Raw genomic sequence first — 20,672 nt, 5'->3', positions numbered from 1 at the left:
AGTCTAGTAAGAGAAATAAAAGGAATTTATCACTCACCACAACCAATCTTGTGGAGATAGTGCCATTCACAGGGGATTTTGTCTTTTTTATTATTTTGTGTACCTCATTAACATTGCCATTTTCAGTGCAAATGAAACATAAAAATAATTAACATCTCACGAGCGTGCCTCCACATTAGGGATATTTGCAACCTCAATATTAAAGAGTTCCAAAGGAACAAGCAGCATTGAAACAGTTACTTTAGAAGATGTGGAAATAAAGTACTGATAGCAAAGTACCAGCAGTATCTTTTGTAAAAGGCAGAAATATTAAAAACAAAAGTGAAAATTACTAGAAAGGAGAGTATTTTAATAAAATTTGTTTCCTTGCATCTACAAATTATGGTGTTATAAGGCATTAGGAGTCTTACTGGCTTTTGAACAACATACAAAAGAGTTGTGAAGCTTAGATATGTGTAAAAGTAACTGCATGGTTTGCTTGACATTTAGAAGGGTTTTTTGTGTTCTCTGTAGCACAGCTGTTCTTTTTTAAGAGTACAAGTGGACTCAAATTAGCTTATGCTTAGCTCTTCTGTCATAACTAGATTGCCACCAATGTGGGAACTGGCTAAATGAAAGGTAGCATATAAAACTGTAAACATTTTTGTAGCTACATTTTCTGTCAAATAGCTTGAAGAAGTAAGGTCTGCATTAAATATGTACAAAGAAAAGCTGACACTTAACAAAGTAGCAAAACAAAGGAGAACAAAGTGAGTCTTCATAGTCTTTGAATGTCTGCTGGGCTGATGTATCAGCAGATTCTGTACATCTGTTCCACTTTTCTGTGTGTGTGAGTACACGCTGGCCATTCTTTGTTTTCTTCCCCTTTCTATACTTTTGTTTAAACCTTCTTCAGTGTCATAAAACCTCCCTCAATTGAGGAGCACTAAACACAGCTTTGAACAGAAATTGTCAAAACCCTTTCAAGTGCCATGTCAAGGTCAATGTAAAATAATGAACAATGTGACTAGTGGTTTATCTGCCTTTTTGGTGCTCTCTATTACGCAGTCTTTGCTATTGTACTTTCCCGCATAGGGTTGACTTTAAGTTCGTACTTAAAATGTAGTGGGGTGCATATGTGAAAAAATGAAAAAAAATGGATAAACAAGATGTCATCTTGTTCATAAGTTGCCCCACTGAGAATGGGAGCGTTTGGCAGTCTTCCTCATGTAATTAATTTATCTCCCATGAATTTCCATCTTCCTACCACACAGAGATCTTCCATGACAGCAACTCCCCATCCTATTTGAACTAAGTGTCAGCCATCTCAGCTGCTGGATTACAAAGTCATAGGACCAAAGAATGGCTCTCCAAAGAGGGAAAAGTAAAATATTTCTTTATAGCTAGAACTTGGACTCTTTTGATAGGTATGATATTCAGCTTGATAAATAATTAAAAATGTGATTCAAATAGCTTAACTTGAAAGGCAGAATAAATTTACATTGATATAATGGCTGAGATGGCTGTTTTTACACTGTATATCAGTATAATTAGTTTAATTATAATGAAGCTATAGTTACATTAATTATATTTTAACCTTGATTTTTTATAATGTTAATTGAGCATTAGTATGCACTGAATTGAATATGCAGTTAAAAGGACAATGTAATGTCTAAGTACTTTTGCAATTTGTAAATTTATATTTCATTTTGACTAATTAATGGAATTTATCTCTCTGCAGAAGCCACTGTAAGTGCCATATATATCACTGCCTTTAACTGCATTCAAAAACTGTAGAAAAAGCATACAAAAGTGAAGCAAAGTACACAGTGGAGTCAATAGTGAAACAATGTTTTCAAAAAACAGCCGTAAGGCTGATATCAAGGTTACTTAGTTGTTTCTAGGAACTCAAAACCGAAGTTCACCTTTGAACTACAGTCCACAAACTCCTATATATGACGTTGCTGGTAACCACTGTAACAAACAAGAAGGAAATCTAGTCTCTGCAATAACCAGCCTAGCCTTCTGGAAACAAGAGGTCCAGTTTATTCAGAAGGCAACATTCTCTCTCATTCCAGTGTTTTGGTTTCTTTTCAGTGCCAGCAAAGCCTTCCTGACTGGAATGCCCCACACCTTCAGGGCTGCAATCAGATTGCAGGAATTCCTTTAATTGTATGGAAGAAATGGACTAATGTAAAAAGCCTTGAAATGATCTGTGGAGGAATTTTGAATCAAAATTTTTATTCAATCAGATTTCAGTTTATTATCCCTAGTACCTTGTCAAGTCAAGTTTCTTTCATCAATAGTACAAAACTGTAAGATGAGCACTCCAAACTGGGGGAAGTCTTCTTGAGTCCTGGACTTTTTTCCAGGATAATTTGCACCAAAATGTCATAATTCTCACCAAAGTACTTAGAAAGATATGGAATACAAAATCTTCCATGCTTCAAGTGCTAGACTGTTATTTTTCTTGAGGATGCCAGATATTCTGTTGACCTTTTTCAAAGGGGTTCTAGAAATGCAATTTTGCAACTTTAAAATGATCTTTAAAACATAAAGATTTCTGGACATGTTCTGTTCGTGTCATCTGTTGCAGCTGTTCCACCTTAAAGGAAAAATTAAATAGCAAGTGAAACTATTGATTGAACATAACAAGGTAGTCTAAAAATGAAGGAGAAACTTGTGTTCCATGTTAGTTTTATGTCGTACCTTGATCAAGAGATGTAACCAAAGTTACTAACTGAATTTAAAATAACAATTATGTAGTGTTTTTATAATGATACAGAAAGTTCTCTATTAGTGTAAAAGACTGATTTCCTGCCTATAGTTTTTAGATATTACACTGAAATTCATTGTGTCTACTATGGTATGGACAAAAAGCCTAAGAGGGGTTGGAATCTGTACTTATATGTTCTTTCTATTTATAAAATGAGCTGATTTTTTCTTCCTGCATGTTTTGATTTTAATGTGAATAGCCTAATGAGAAATTCTGGCATGCTGATAATAAAAGGACAGAAAACAAACAGGTGTTTTTCTCTAGCTTGAGAAAACAAAATCATAATTTTGCTGCATGTTAATCTATATTTCAGAAAATATTAAAATTGTATTTCTAATTTGATTTTTATAACAGCATATATGAAAATGTCAAGGAATAAAAGGGTTATAATTACTTTAATGAATGGAATCAGAAATTAAAAAAAAAAAGAAAAGGGAAAAGCGTTTACAATATATCATTTACTCAAAAGGTTTTCTGGTATCATGCCATCATTAATTATATTAAAACTTATCATGTGTTTTTCCTTCCTCTATTATTTATATACATATATATATACATATATATAAATATATATTATTTGTGTATTCAGAAACCTGACTAAACAAAACTGAAGGATGGCGTCCAGCATTTTAACTAGGAAATCTACTCAGTGATATTGCTGGGGGAAAAATAGGCATTATAGTGTACATTCAAAAAAACCCTCTGAATAAGAGACTTTTTTTTTCCTTCTGGTCAGATCGACAGATGCAGATGTGGGGGGGGCGGGGATGGAAAGGTCCTTGAGTTCTTTAGTGAACACACTAGAATCTCTGTGTTAATGGAAACTTTAAGAGTTCAAGGTCAGCACTAATGGATAAAGTTGCAAAATAAGGACCAAACAGAGTAAAAATATTAAATGATGTATTCTCACTGTGCCCTTCCTTTATGGAAGCTAATGGTCAGCGGGTGGGATATTGTTCACCTAAGACTGGGTGCTTTATGGAGGCACAACACTAAAATCATATATGTACAATTACTACTGGGGACACTATTTTTATTTCCTAATGCAAACTGAGTAAATATGGTCTAATACAGTTCTAGCTAAAGAACATTAGATGTCTGGCTTTTTTTGCAGCTGTCCATACTTAACTTTTTGTTCTTCATGGTAGGGACCCACATCAGACTACATGTGTCTTTCCAGCTACAGAGTTCATGCTAAGTAAATGTCCCTGAAATTATCTCTGAGTGTGATTTGTTCTCTTGTGGCTGAACTTGGCATATTACCAAAAGCCCAGCCTCTTGTTTCTCAAAAGACAGCAGCTGTACCAAAAGAAAACCTTGTGAGTGTGCATGAATCTTCCTAGTAAAACAAACCTCAGACACAGCATCTAGATAACATTTCACTGTGGATAGTTTTCACTATCTTAGAGTCCATTAAATAAGGAATCTATTGCTTCTGACTGGCTATGCAAATAGATTGCCATTAATCAATCCATATCTTACATAAAGATTACCTTAGAAAAATGATTTAATTTGATTTAGGTATGGCTGAATACTGAGCCAGTAAAAATTCTATGTATACTTCATTCAAAATAACCTATAAGTTATTTTTATATTACAGATATATTATTTTATATTATAATATAATATTCTATATAATATATAATATACATATAATATTTTATATTATGGATATAAATTAATAAGGAAGTACACTTCTGGTTTCCTCTTTTCCCTATCATCCTTCTATTTTTTGCTAATTCTTTGTTTAGAGAGGTCTCTACAAGCACTTACAGTCCTTGGACCATCCACACCAACAAAGATACTAAGATTTTTTATCTTTGCCATTAAAAGCAAAGGACCATTCTAATTAGTCCACAGCAAGGCTTGTCATAATTATGTTAATTTATCTTTTAATAGTATTAAAATATAGTTTGATGCTGAGGTTCCTTATGTAAAATGCAGAATTTTTGTTTTCTTTTTCTCTCCAGACTTCTGAATCTTGTTAACAAGAGATACATATTTATATTTTCACTAGTGCTGGTATTTGTATATCCTGCAGTTAATACATTTGCTTTGTGTTTAACTGATTAATCATATATTTAGTTCTCTTAATCAGATTATGTAGAAAACCACTAAGGGGAAAAACAATCTGTTACTCAGAACCTTTTGAAGACTTTTTTCTTTCAAAGCTCAGATTTTTTTATTGTTAAGTATCTTCATCTTGACAGGTTTTTCTGTACATGTAAATCAACATCATTGAGTGTTAAATTAGATGTTGGAATAAATAGGATAGATTTAGTGTCATTATGGGTAATGAGACACCCTTGCAATCAAGCTTGCTTCTTTGCAATGAATGTAATTTCAAGTAATGCTGTAGAGCTACAAAGTGAAGTCCAAAGTCTCTTAAATCAGGATAATTTTATACTTTCTCCTATATTATCTTTTAAGCTACTAGGCCTTAATATCCTGTGTTTTGTTTTAGTCTTGTAGTTTAGAGAATGCATGCATGTGTACATGTGGGCACAGACACACAAAGAATACACAGCAACATTTCCCTCTCTTTCAAGTCCTGCCCCTTCAGTACTGAATGTAATCAGTATGAATATAAAATTGAATATGATATAGTATCAAACAGGAACACAATGTGGTTTGAAATATATCTCCTTAGAGAAGATTCTACCAAAGAGATAAAGGAGGTAAACCTGGTGAGGATTAATTGTTATAGAGCTGTCTTCCTTCTGTGTTGATCTCTTGACCTTGACGCACACACACGCACGCACACACGCACACACGTGCACACTGTTACAGTGATGACTCTGAAGAGGTGGCTGTCCTATCCCAAAAAGGACAAAAAGCAGGCCCCTTGCCTGTGGGTGGTACTGTAGGAAGCAGTCATGGCGAAGGGTGAAGAGACTCAAACTCATTTACCTATGGACTTGAGCCTATGTGTTTGTCTTGTATCCCAAGGGTGAAAGCCAGGGCCATGGCTTTTTTCAAGCAACATTCAAGTCTATTTCTTTAAACAGGTCTGAAATGGATATACTGTCTGCTAGCTCTGAGGGCATTCTCATTGGCTATTGTCCACAGCAAGATGCCCTGGATGAACTTCTAACGGGTTGGGAGCATCTTTATTATTACTGCACACTGCGTGGAATTCCAAAGCAGCATATTCATAAGGTAACTATCCATAACAGATTTGCAGATGGAGCTGAAGACACATTGAGCTGTGGGTTTATAAAACAATTGTACTTTTTTTAGCAGGAGAGACTATCTAATATTTCATTTTAACAATTTTAGTAATGAGGTTTTTCATTACTGCTATTTTATTTAAGTAATGTGGAATTTTTCTTACTTTTATGCCAATTCAAAACACAATAACATCACTATAGATAGTAAAATGACATTAATGCAAGTAAAATCTTGGGCATAAAACCTTAAAGAAAATAAATTTATGAATGGTTCAACACTTTCACTATCACACTTGAAGAACTGGGAGAGTACACCATATATTTTGAGTCATGTACCTCCAAAAAACTCTTTTCTTCAGAGATGCGATTAAACTCACAAGGAATTAAAAATTGTTGAATGATTCTGTAAAAATAAATGAAACATCTGGGTACTGAGATGGGAGCTGTCAGCACTCTGCTATTTTAAATTTCACAAGATGGTAGCTGCATTCAAGCTGCATGCTGAGAGCGGTCCCTTAAATGCTCCAGCTGCCATAATAGGCCTGGGGCTGTCCAAGGAGAAGAGGCCAAAGCCGTGTCTGAAATGCTTTAAGAGCTTACTAAAACAGATGTTGACAATATCTGAGAATATCACTGAGAGATTTTGAGTTTACAGATACAGGTGTTGCCGTGCTGACAAGCAAACTGTGATCTTTTTCCGGAATGAGGCAACCAGTCAACCAATAACAGAAATTAACTACAGATATATTGTAGAATGGGGGGGAGGTGTTTCTGTATCAGCAGATGGAAGTTTACAATCTGACCTGACTTGAACAGCTCAGTCTTTTCTGATTAATTGCATCTCTATTAGCATGAGAAAACTGGAATATGATATGAAATGGTATGTCTCAATTCCTGTTCTATAGATGGGTCCCATGTAGTAGCAACAGCTCTAGCACTGCCCTGATAACCTCCTGCATGCTGCCTGCTGTCTTCCTTTCATTTTTCCAGAAGCAAAATTGTATGAATTTAAATATCTTTTTTTTTTTTTTTTTTACCCACCTAGCATTTTCCTGGCTCTTGCCTTAGGGTCTGATAAGTGATTTACAATCAATTCCTTGATTGCATGTGAGTGAGGGTTGCCTTCTCGTTCTCTGCAGCCTTTTTTTTTCCTCAACAGATAGACATCATTCCAGAAAAAGGTATGATTCCTGCATGGGACATTGAGTATTCAGAAACAGCTGCCATTGTGTCCTAATAATAGCATCAGGAAAGGCAATACTTTGAACTTTTGTTTAAAAATTCTTAAGCTGATCATTTGGGTTTTTCTGGATGAGAGCCTGGGGAAAATAAGAGATTCTTGGAAGCCTTTGATCCCTGTCTTGGGCAGTATCCTGGCTGGACTTTTAACTGACTTTTTTAACAGTACATTTATTGCAGGCTGCATAGAAATAATCATATAGTCTTTTGGTTAGTTGTTTGCTTTTCCTGACTTCTTTGTGGTAGTTTTTACTTTCTATTACTAGCAGAGTACTGAAAACTTGAATATGTTTCCCTTGATCTAAAAGAAATATATTAAGTGATAATTGTTATTTCACTAAACTCCTCAACTACAATTATCTGTTTTCTTCGTGAACTGACAGTTTCTCTCTAACAGTTAGGCTAAACCCCTATCATCAGCAACATCTATTGTCATGACACTTTAACAGACAGAAAAATGGCAACATCTCCTCTAGAGCTTTGTAGTCATTCAAAAGGAAGAAGTAAATATCCAGACATCTTATTGATCTATGTTACTGACTTCTTTTGGTCCTAGGTGTAATTTAAAACAGGAATCAAAGTTTAATCATGTTCTTAAAATGTTATAAACATGGCTTTTAAGCTTTTCTGTCATAATTTGCCAGGAGAGGTGTCTTTGAGTGAGAGCTAAGTAGGCCTTAGCACAGAAGGCTGTGCTACCTTCCTGGCTCCTGGAGTCACAGACTCTTAGCTATTGTTTTATTATAGTACTCATGGGTGTGAGGAAAGAGCTGTTCAGGTGGCACTGGCAGACACGTCCTTATTAGTAATACCTCATCTGCACACAACTGGAAACAGGCTTTGGGAAGTGTAAACTGAGCCGTGCATTAAAATGGACTGTTAGTTCTTGAATCCTACACTGTCTGCAGCCCTGCCAACATCAGGAGAGTGTGTCTGTGTGTGCATCTGCACATGGATCCTGCTGTCATTGCTTGATTTGTGACTCCTTCAGGTCATCTGGCCTCCAAGCAGCAACTGTTTTGGAGAATGAAAAGCAAGATCAGGAGCTATGTGGAAACTTGAGAATGGAGAGAAATCTGTGGTGTGCTTATGGACCTGGATTTCATGGCAAACTGTTCCATGCAGCACCAAACTTTTCTTGAATGACTGGGAAGGTTTCCAGGTTGTGATATAAAGGGCAGTAACAAGAGATTTTTATGCTGTGCATGCAGGGTGTCCTGCTGCTTGTGTGTGTGTAATTGAATGCTACTGCAAATGCTGTTTCCTGTCTGCATTCCGTGAGGGGCCAGGAGGGTAACCTGGCTTTGTATGCTTTCTCTGTAGACAGTGTGAGAATAGTGCTCTCTCTGAAATATCTGGTATTCATGAATTCCATTTCAAATGCAGAAATATTAGGAATAATTTGTGTACCTAAGAGCTTCCCCTTTGTGATCAGATCCAACTATTCTCTGGGCAATTAGTAGACAGCCACTGCAATGTCAGTTCTCAAGACCATTTGGGGAAGAGTTCTTCAAGTGGTGTACTAAGTCGTGTACATGTCACGCTTCAAATGTATGAAAATGAGTCATTTAGACATAAGTTATGCTACTGTGGAGGACTGAGAGAAGAAAAATGTTAATCATCTGATTATCCTGGACCTTACATGATCTGGATGTAGGCTTAGACTATTCTTTATAGGCAGCCTTCTGTTCCTTAATATCACATTTGTGATAGAGAGATCATTCTTCCTTTCAGTTGTCTTAATTTTCTGTCTGCATAGATTGCAGTGCAGACTTTGTTGCCATATGCTCATGATCAAGGCATCAAAGACTGAAAATAATATTTATCTGTTCTTGTTTACCTTCATCCAAAACTGAAATGTAGCTATCTCAGAGGAAATGTTTTTGTCAGTGGGCCCTGTGGACTGTATGGCACTGCTGTCAAGTGTTCAGCAGCTGCTGTGCTTCAATTCAGAAATGGCTGGTGCCTGGAGAAAGTGGGCCTATTAGTTGCCTATAAAAAAAATAAGGCCTGATAATGCTTTGGAATAGCAGCTGTATGGAAACGAAAGCTGTTATTTTCTCATCATTCCCTCCTGTCTATGATACAGTGCTCCAAGCTTGCCTTAGTGTTTACCAGTGAGTGTTCATGCTAATATGCACAGATATATATTCCAGAGAGTACATTGGTTTGATATGGAAAGAAAAATAAATTTACTTTGTTTTTTAATAAATTGGTGAGCAGGCAGGTGACTTACAGGATGTGTTGCTGTTGAAGTTGTCTATTGAAACACTGAAAGGACCAAATCTTTTGCTAGACAGATTTATCAGCAGCAGGAATTAAGTGCCTGATGTAAAGTTGAGTGCACTTAATGTTCCAAAACAGTAATTAAATCAATGGGAAAGGAGGAGAAAAACGGGTCATTTACTATCAATATTAAGTTTCACATGTAATGTGAAGTTTTGCTATACTTCACAAATCTGCTCTGCAAGTTTCTTTTTGCTGAAAAATTTGGAAAAGTTAGCGTAAGATTTTGGGCTGTTTAGACACCTACTGATTTAACATAGTACTTTTAATTCTTATTTTTATTTCTTTAATATATTAACTTTCTATATCTCAAATTGTTCAAAAAGATATCACACAGCTTGTTAAAAATTAAAATTATTAGCACAATATTAAATGACATCTCTCATTAGCGTTACAATTTGTGTTGCAAATCTTAAAAGAAGCTTCAAGAGGCCTTCTGAGGCAACTTCTTTGAATGTCAGTATGCTTTCTCTTTACATTAAGTCTCCAGGTAGATTTTTGTACTGATTACATGTTATATTCTGTAGGTGCTGGAAATGGGAGCTTGTGAATTCATTTACTCTTTGCACGTTTGCTTTTTTTTGGACCCAAGCAGAATTAGTGTGTACAGTTTTATGAGATTCTGGGATAAAGAATTATTTTCCTCCAGAAGTTTGACCATGAATGTAAGAAACAATTCTGAGCTTAATCTGAAATCAAATAAATACTGTTTGGTGTGGAATTGATGAATGATTTCTATTTAGGATGTTCAAACTACACTCAGTTCCTGACACTTTGAATTACTGCTTTGGACATGTATAGTTATTTTTCAGTTGACTCTAGAATTCAATCCATGTTTATTATCATTTGTACAGAATATGGTACACATTTTTAGTATTGGGTCAGGTTTGCGTTATGAGGATTTCTTAAAAAAAATAGCAAGCAGTTATGCATTGTATTTATTGTGTGAGAAATGATGCAAAACAAATACAACGATGGATACAGCCTTCTGAGTGAAGATAGATGTGCTATAATGTTTCTAGTCTTTGAATAGATTGAGTCTTCATTAACTCCAAGTTATTCTGGATAAAACAGACTGAAAACTTCCCGTACTACTTAGTTTTTTACTTGAATATTAGAGGTAATTTTCAAAGAGAGTGGAAAGCCATTAGCATTAGCCAACCATGGCTAGGCTTCGTGAACGAAGATTTGAGGAGGGCTCTACCCACGTTTGTTTAGCCACCAGCCACAAGCGCGCTAGTGGTTAAAAAGGCCAATACGAGACAGGCACATCCGGTTGCAAAAGACACAGCAAAAGACTCCTTAGGCGGTATATTCTGCAAGGCACGAGTCTTTCTGTGTTGTCTTTTCTCCTTGAGAGTGATCCTGCGTGCTTTCTCAAAAGCATCAGCAGCGTTATAAATAGTTTGTCTCCAGACCTCTCAACTGGAGGCCAGAGTAGACCAGTTATGTTGGTCAATACGACCAAGGCTGAGATGTTGTTTCAGGGAGTCCTTGTATCTTCTCTTTGGGGCTCCTCTCTTGCGGCAGCCGGTGGCAAGTTCACCATAAAGCAAGATCTTAGGGAGGCGGTGGTCCTTCATCCTGGAGACGTGCCCTGCCCAACGGAGCTGTGTTCTCAGCAACATGGCCTCAATACTTGTGACTGCTGCTTGTTCTAGAACTGATGTGTTAGTCACATAATCTCACCAGTGGATGTTTAGGATTGTACGGGGGCAGCAGCGTTGATGGAAGCGTTCTAGGAGACGCAGGTGGTGGTGGTAGATGACCCATGATTCAGATCCATATAAGAGAGTAGACAGCACTATGGCTCTGTAAACACTGATCTTTGTACTTTTCTTCAAGTGTTTATTTTGCCAAACTCTTTTATGAAGCTTTCTGAAGGCACTATATGCCTTTGATAACCTGTTGTCTATCTCTCCGTCAATCTTACCATCCGAGGAGATGAGGCTACCTAGGTAATTAAACTGCTGGACTGATTTGAGTTCTGATTGTCCAATGGTGATATGGGGATGATGGAAGACTTCCTGAGGTGCTGATTGATACAGAACTTCTGTCTTCTTTAAGCTGACTTCCAACCCAAAGAGTTCAGCAACCTCTGCGAAGCAGGATGTTAAACGCTGCAGGGCTGCTTCTGTGTGATCGACAAGGGCGGCGTCATCAGCATAAAGCAGCTCCCAGACAAGACGGTTTAAGGTGTTGGTGTGGGCCTTCAGTCGCCTTAGGTCGAAAAGGCTTCCATCAGTACGGTATCAAATGTAGATACCGTCCTGATCATCGAGGTCTGCCATGGCCCTTTGGAGCATCATGCTGAAAAAGATTGTGAATAGGGTTGGTGCGAGAACGCAGCCTTGTTTCACACCATTAGTTATTAGAAAGGGTTCAGAAAGTGCATTGCCATATCTGACTTGGCCATGTTGATCCTCATGAAGTGAGATGATCATTTTAAGGAACTTGGGGGAACAACCTAAGCGTTCCAAAATCTGCCACAGACCTTTTCTGCTCACAGTATCGAAAGCCTTGGTGAGATCAACAAAGAGACCTTTACATAGAGACCTTTGTTCTGTTCCCTACACTTCTCTTGCAGCTGTCTGAGAACAAACACCATGTCTGTGGCTCTGAAACCACATTGGCTTTCAGGTAGAATTCCTTCTGCTATACAGTCTGATTTAATTCCTTTCTTCTTCTATAGGGTGATGATGACTGCATCACGAAGGTCTGATGGTAGTTTACCTAGTTCCCAACAGTGCAGTACAAACTCATGAAATTTAGCATGAAGTGCAAGGCCCCCATGTTTCCAGACTTCAGGTGGAATTCCATCAACCCCAGCTGCCTTGCCGATTTTCACCTGCTGTATGGCCTTGAGGGTTTCTCCTAAAGTGGGGGCAGTATCCAATTCATACTTCACCGGTTGTTGTGTGATGGACTGAATTGCTGAGTCTTGGACTACATGGCTAGTACTGAAAAGAGTCTGAAAGTGTTCAGACCATCGATTCAGAATGGAGGTTTTATCTGTTAGAAGCGTTTGACCATCAGCACTAAGTAGAGGACTTTGGGTTTGGTATGTGGCCTGTATGCTGTTTTCAGGGCTTCATAGAATCCTCTGTGACCACCTGTGTCTGTGTTTTTTCAGCTAGACTGATCCACCACTTGTTCTGGATGTCATGGAGTTTCTGTTGGAGCTTGCTGCATGTAAGGTGAAAGGCTGTTTTTCTTACTTGACAGGATGGCAGTGCAAGGTGTGCTTGGTGGGCGGTTCTCTTCTTCCTCAATAATTCCTGGATTTCTTGATTATTTTCATCGAACCAGTCCTTGTTCTTCTTGAGGGAGAACCCTAAGGTTTCTTCAGAGGACTGCAAGATGCTGGTTTTAATATGGTACCAAAGTGTTACAGGAGAGGTACCTGTTGATTCTGTGGAATGGTTATTGAGCCTGGTTTGAAGATTGGCCTGGAATTTGTTTCTCACTGTGACTGATTGGAGATTGTTAACTTGGAGTCTCCTCCTTGGGATACTGCCCCTTTTAGGTTTGAATTTAAGATTGAGGTTAAGTTTGCAGCACACCAGTTGATGGTCTGTTTGGCATTCTGCACTGGGCATCATGTGTGTGATGCACTGCACTGGGTGTGGTGGACATCGCGGACATCTCTCCGTCGCACTGAGACATAATCGATGAGGTGCCAATGCTTAGATCTGGGATGCATCCATGTTGTCTTCAGACTATTTTTCTGCTGAAAGATAGTATTAGTGGTGGTGAGCTGTTGATCCACCCAGAATTCTAGCAGAAGTCGACCATTATCGTTGCAGCTTCCAACACCATGCTTGCCTAATATTCCTTTCCAGGCTTCAAAGTTCTTACCTACTCTGGAGTTGAAATCACCAAGGATAATGATCTTATCATCTGCAGGAACCTTCTGGGTAAGGCGGTGCAGGTCGGTGTAAAATTTATCTTTTTCAACAGGGTCAACTTGGAGAGTTGGGGCATATATACTAAAGAGGACAATGTGTTGCTTGTTGTGTAGTGGAAGGCGTAGAGTGATAATGTGGTTGGAATGACCTGTCGGCAGATTTTCAAGTTTAGGAACAATAGAGTTTTTGATCATGAAGCTGACTCCTGAGAGATACTTTTCGGTTCTGGGCTTGCCTGACCAAAAGAGTGCGTAACCGGCACCATGTTCTCTGAGGCTGCCTTCCTCGTGAAGGCGAACTACACTGAGAGAAGCAATGTTGATGTTGAGACATGACAGTTCATGGGCAATTAGGGCAGAACAATGCTCTGGACATCCACTATCCCCTGAATCAAGAGTGGTTCTGATGTTCCAGCATGCTAGAGCTAATTTGGGTACACCTTTGGAGGCAGGTGTATATGCCTTTGTCTTTTGATCTTTGTGTGACTGCATTTGTAGAAGATGTCGCTACAGGGCTTTGCAAATGTGAGTAAGGCCTTCAAACCTGCGCAATGGATTTTTTAGGTGAGACGCAGTATGGGTGGAACTGAACCCGCCCTTTAATTCTAAAGTTCATCTGCTGGGGCTGAAAGAGCTTGGACGGTGGCAGCGAGGTCCTCAGGATGTAGGTTTATTTAGAGTGACCTTCTCTTAGACGAATGGCCTTACAGGGCTAATCAAGATCCATCTGCCCGGGTTTAGAGTTGTCCACCTCCTCTGTGTGCTCCAGGGCTCCCCCTCTCATCTCCCACGAGGGCACAGTCCACGCAGGCAAAGCTCCCCCTCTCTTGCTGCTTTCCGTGCCCGGGGCTGGGCCCAAGCGCCCAGGGCAGGACCATGCCACACGCATGCGTTCCCATTAGCATTAGTGGTTACATAATTTTCATCACTTATTGCTTTTCAGTGGAATGGACATGCCCTTAGTTCCCTACTGGATAGAAGGCACCATGCCTACTTTAACCTTTACTCCCACAGATATGGCCTTACAGGGCTAATCAAGATCCATCTGCCCGGGTTTAGAGTTGTCCACCTCCTCTGTGTGCTCCAGGGCTCCCCCTCTCATCTCCCACGAGGGCACAGAACGCTTCCATCAACGCTGCCTCCGCACAATCCTAAACATCCACTGGTCAGATTATGTGACCAATACATCTGTTCTAGAGCGAGCAGCTGTCACAAGTATTGTGGCCATGTTACTGAGAACACAGCTGCAATGGGCAGGACACATCTCCAGGATGAAGGACCACCGCCTCCCTAAGATCCTGCTCTATGGTGAACTTGCCACTGGCTGCCGCATGAGAGGAGCCCCGAAGAAAAGATGCAAGGACCCCCTGAAACAACATCTCAGCCTTGGCCATATTGATCACCACAACTGGTCTACTCTGGCCTCAAATCAGGAGGCCTGGAGACACACCATCTATAACACAGCTGTCTCCTTCGAGAACACACGCAGGATCACCCTCGAGGAAAAAAGGCAACACAGAAAGAACCATGTATTGCAGAATACACCATCTAAGGAGTCTTTCTGCTGTGCCTTTTGCAATCGGATTTGTCTGTCACATATTGGCCTCATAAGCCACCAGCGTGCCTGTAGCAAATGTGGATAGAGCCTTCCCAAATCTTCATTCGCGAAGCCTAGCCATGATGACTAGCATGTGTGCAAAAAGTCAGTTACCTTAAAACTTCTTCTGAAATGAATGTAGTCTTTAGGAACTCCAGAATGTATTCGAGGGTTTTGTTTAGATGTTATAGATTGACTATACCAAAGCTAGGTGAACTAACCCAAACTAATTTTGAAAAAACCTTTTGTTAAAGATTTTATAATTGATGAGAGAAAAGTAAATAATTTTAAGGAATATTGTAAAATAGGAATAGTTAGCTGATAGATATAAAGTCTGTTATAGTCTTCATTGAGGGTGGAGGGAGGAAGGGAGGAAAGACTTTAAATACATTACTACAACCATGACTAGATGTGAAATATCTTTATGGTTCAAATGAGCTCACAATGCATATAACTCTGTGTCTTTTAATTTGGCCTCAATGTTGCCAACTTGCTAAATAAATTGATGTATCTCCTCATTCTTCACTGCTGAAAGTAATTGAAACCATAAATAGAACACCATGATGAATATGACAAGGAGGGGTAGAAAGTGCTTGTGTATATATCTCACAGTCACTAAAGGAAGGAAACCATTAGAATTGTAAATCTCTGGTATAATTGTGTGTATCTGTATCTGAAGATTGGTCACATGTTCAATTCTGACTTTCATTTAAAATAGTTTAAGAGGTATTTTTGTATTTATTTTACAAGATACTATGATACAAACAACTGGTTATACAGAAAAATGGAGATGTGCAGGCTCCTCTACAATATACCTAATATATAATATTTCTAATTTCATTCAAATCAGTGTTTCATTGTTGTTTAGATCATATTGATGAAGCTGAGACATTACTGAAAATCTTATGATATGTATTAAAGAAAAGAGAAAATTTTTGAGGTCATCTCTTGAAAGAAGAATAAACTCTATATTCTAATATTTGCTGAAACATACTCTACAATGCTCCTTTGAAGAGGGTAGCAGGAATAAGAGGGAAATAGCAGGGAAAAAAATTAGGAATCAGGAAGCTGACCATTCCTTCTACCTTTAGGTTGCTATTGTGATTCAGCCCCAAATCTGTTTTAATTTGATATGTTTTGCACCAAAAATGCATATCTAGATATCAAGCCAGATTGTGGTGTGCACTGTGATAATCTGCAAGGTTCATCTTGTAAGCTCTACACATTTAAAGCAGCAGCAATGTGGGTACTATGAAATGATTCCCACCCCTTTCTTTTTACCTTAAGGAGACCTTGCCTTGAAAAATTCCTGTAGCAGAAGACTTGCTAGTCTTTCTCTCCTTGTACTAAACAGGAGATGGTGTAGTCATGTGTTTCTGCACTAAATGCTTGAGTACATACCAGAGAGGTGAGGATTCTATGTGTAGAATTGTAAATCTTGCAAAGTCAGTTCTTTTTAATGTTGCTCCCTATAAGGAGCATTATGTTCATGCCTGACACATGATTGAGTCTCCCTGGGGGCTACAGACTACAATAAGAGCCATCTAACTTGAATGTTTTTTTCTTCTCTCTCTCGCACTATTCCTTGACCTTCTAAATTCTTCCCCATGAGGCATTCATTGTTGCTTTAAAAGAATGGCATTTTGTTTGACTTAGAGTTTTGATAATATTTCAGAGCAGTCTTAGAAATAGTGGTTCTGGTCATATCTAAAGGGTAGTTTTTACTACATTTCAGCTGTGACACATAGGCCTCTTTTGCTTATTGTTTACTAATAATAGGTGTTAATTTTGGTGTAAACATGAAATGACGTATTCTTTTCACTTTCTGATCCTAATTTTTTATAAGCTCTTCTGTGTAATTCTGTGATTGTTGGTGTATGTGTAGGAGGATAATCCTTCTGTCAGTAGCATTCATGCATTCTCAGTGATAGCAAAGTCAGTTTAGCGGAAAGGATAAGCTGTCTCCCATATGCTTTAGAGGACATCACTTTATGGGTTGTTTTGGTGTATAAGGAGATGTGTATTTGGAAGTGAAAAAAACGCACAAAACAAAAGAAAGCTCAACTGTTATATCTTAGAATATAGTTTAGGTGACTGATCATTTATAAAGCCACAGAATATCTGAATTTGCAGCACTTCTACTGATATACAAAAATAGACTGTAACTGGAAATAAGTCACTGTGAACTAACCCTAAAATAGCAGAAGACTTGAACTTTTCAGTATAAAATTACCTGTGGGTTGTTTAACAGTTGTTAAGACAGTTTTTTTAAAATTTTTCTTCATTTAATGTAGTCAGAGCAATATTTATGAAATGTAGCTTTTATATGAGAACATGCATTGCCGTCGGGTTCCACATTCAGGTACACCAAACACAAGTGACTATAAATACCAGTGTGAGGATCATCACTAGAATACTGCACATTCTTGCCACTGCAGTGTTGTTCCTGCGTAGAGAGAACTTTCTCTCAGAAGTGTCTTATTTTTATAACTAGCACTTCAAAAATCTTGCTCAAATGGTCACAAATATCTTGATCATTTCCAAAGGAGTTTGCATAAAACTGTCTAATAAAAATATTATTATGCTCATGGCAATTTGTTTGCGGTGAATAGTGAATATTAATTCACAATATTGTTTATTGAATTGTTTTTTTCTATTGGATTTTCTGAAGTAATTGGAGACTGTCCATCTGATGTGACTAATCCTTGCAATCCTTCCTTGCTTTCTACTGAAGGCAATGCAGAGGGTGCAAAGGGAACGAACCACTGGGGTGCTCTGGCAGCTGATTTCGGGCAATAGAGCACCATGCAACTATTTGTTTTACAAGAATCTCCCAGCTATCCATACATACAGGTTGAAGACATACCTGCTCTGTTACAAAGTTGATCACCTCTTGATGATACAGCCCCCCAGACACATGCCATTAAATACTTGCTGCTTTCTTTGCAGGAGGGATTTGGCACTAAGGAGTAGAAAAGTTGCTGCTGTGATCCTCATGTTTTTGCAGGTCTCCCTGGATGGTCCAGCAGTGATAGCTGATATAGATGGACTAAGGTTATTGCTACATTTAAAATTCTCTAGCACCTGTATTTGAGGGACCCTTGTCTGTTAGAACTGTGTCTGACAGGCAAAGAAGAAATGCTGTAGGGGATGGCATGAACGTTGTCTCCAGATGTGCTCGTCTGCTTGCTCAAATCACACATTCTTTAAGTAATTAAACCCAAACCAGCTAGGGTCAACTTACCCCTCTCAGTTATTACAAAGATATGTTAATTTAACCCTGTTACCTTTTGTGTCTAAGAATCTGTAAATCCTTCATCTGTGCCTTGCTTTTCTGACATTTTCATCTTTTTCTGTGGCCAATGGAGAATTTTGTCTCTTGAATTTTCAGTCTTTAAGATGTTTGATCAAATAAATACTGGAGAATGAGTGAAATGAGAGAAATTTTAGATCATTGACCTATTGACACAAACTGAATGCAAATGACTGTTCCAAGAAATGACAAAGCCAGATTTTCTGTATGAGAAAATCCTTATCCTTTTTGGAGAACTAAGGGGTCCCAGAGAAGCTTTTTGTATGTGTTTAAGATTCAAAATAATAATATGCAGCAAGTGGGGATTAATAAGGAAACAACATGTACATTTGCTTTATGTTTATGAACAGAATATTGTTTTAGTCTAAGCACAAATGCTACCTGACCTGACTCATCTTCGTTGGCCTTCAAATTTCTGAACCACAGGTTGCAGAGGACCTTGTTAACCGGTTACACCTCAATGCCCATGCTGACAAACTGGTGAGAACATACAGTGCTGGCACAAAGAGGAAGCTCTCTACTGCTGTGGCTTTAGTTGGTAAACCCCAAATACTTTTACTGGTGAGTAAAGGTAACACTGTGCCTATGATAAATGGGTTACATTGAATTTTGTTCTCTTGTATGTTGCTTTAATGAAAATCAGGTAGTTTCCTGATCAGTCAGGGAGTAATTGATACATGGAGGTACAACTGCACTCTTTGTTCTATTCTATGAATACCTTTAATTTTATTCTCTAGTGCTCACAAAAATTGAAAGTGAAATTGTTTTGTTTTTTTGTTTTTTTTTCCCTTGGCTTAATTGGATGAGCAGGGAAAAAAAACCCTAAACATAAATAAATTGTAGCATCCCATGGCCCAGACACATATTCAATTTTTTTAAGATTTACCCAGGTAGAAGGAGAAAAAATAATGTAATGTAAAATATATTAATGGTTTATGTATTCTCTATTTTGTACATAACATGAGAAAAATACATATGAGCAAATCTATTGGCCTCTTAAAGGAGGAAGACTCTTTTTTTAATTAGTAATTTGGAGCTAGTATAATAAATTATCTACTCATCTTTTTCAGAATATTCCTATTTCTTGCTAGGTCATCTTTCATAAGTCTGGCTAGTTCTTACATTTTTGTTGGATTCAGAAGTCACACAATCAAACTAATACTCCTGCATTATATTAATTTGAATTACTTACCACATGTTGTTTTGGTGCTTGCATAGTACTGCTCATTTAGGCCTGAAACTGGCCCCTCCAGTTTAAATAATGCCTTTTGTGTTGAAGATCAGGAATCTAAAATAGATCTGCAGAGAACTGCATCAATATGCTACCACATACTCCTTCTTATCATTGCCTATTGTTTCACTAGAGAATATTGAACATCCCTTTCTTAAGCCTTGGCTGAGAAGAGCTAAACCCATTCAACAGTGGAATAAACCTTTCAAAACAGTCAGGGGCAAGAAAAGCTGCTCCTCAGAGTTGAGAAACCAGTGCTTCCAGTAACAGATCATAGGCTAAGTCGAACCAGACAAAACTGATCTCTTGGAGTTCGTGTTTCAGAAGATCAGACACATTTTGCTGCTACTGACTATCATTGCCTCACTTCTAAGCTGAATTATTTTATTTACATTTTATGCTTAAACTGACCTTGGTTCAGTTAGTAAAAGGAGGAGATAATCTTAAATCAGTGCTTTTCCTGATCTTAGAAAATGCTCCAACTGTTTTTGTGTGTCTTTATGATAGTATACTACTGCAAGTATACATTTCAGCCTCCTTGCTGCAGGGCACAGACTATTGCATATAGAACAACAAGAGGAAAGAAAAATATCTAAACATGTCAAATGCTTTAAAACATTGGGATGGCTTTAGAAAGCTAGTAGATTTTTAAGGAGGTATTCAGTATTTTAAAAAGATTTTTTTTTTATTTTGTCTGAAAGCACTATAAACACCACTATAAACTACTGAATCTACTTCTAGATTGCTTCCAGGATCATGGCTATTAATTTGAGTAAAAGTGTGGGTTGCTTTATGTTTATTGCTTTTTACATTTTCTTTATTAGCAACCCACAGACAATGGGAGACTAAACTGAATTTTTTCACCTCTGCCACTGGTAGCCAAGCACCAAAATCAGCATCAAACTGGATGTTTTGTTTGCTTTGTTCCTTGAAAACTTTGTTTCCAGGTTTCAGCTTGAAATCCTTGCAACAAATACATTGACCAAGGCCATACCACCCTAATAGGTGCTGACACCCCTCATGGAATTCCATAGGTTAAAGATCAACTGTAAGAATTTATTTCTCCCTAGTTTTGTAGTGACAGAGACTAGATTTGACAAGCAGATATCATTCCTTTTGCTGCTATGGGTGAATGAGGTAAAAATTTAATTTAGTGAGGAAAGAAGGATTAGAT

At 38.0% G+C, this 20,672-nt stretch overlaps 1 protein-coding gene across 1 annotated transcript in view; it reads left to right on the top strand.

The window, feature by feature from the left end:
• The window catches only part of ABCA13 (ATP binding cassette subfamily A member 13), a 161,419-nt gene that overhangs the window by 121,507 nt on the left and 19,240 nt on the right, over positions 1 to 20,672 (top strand). Inside the window, exons 46-47 of the mRNA XM_027743247.2 lie at positions 5,764 to 5,914; positions 18,694 to 18,828. Of these exons, the coding sequence (XP_027599048.2) occupies positions 5,764 to 5,914; positions 18,694 to 18,828 (286 nt within the window). The remainder of the gene's footprint in view (positions 1 to 5,763; positions 5,915 to 18,693; positions 18,829 to 20,672) is intronic.

This window comes from Pipra filicauda, unplaced genomic scaffold, assembly GCF_003945595.2.
Source record: "Pipra filicauda isolate LSUMZ 115617 unplaced genomic scaffold, ASM394559v2 scaffold130_size2058158_pilon, whole genome shotgun sequence".
NCBI lineage: Eukaryota > Metazoa > Chordata > Aves > Passeriformes > Pipridae > Pipra > Pipra filicauda.
The sequence above is the reverse complement of the archived record's forward strand: the minus strand, read 5'-3'. Positions and strand labels throughout refer to the sequence as shown.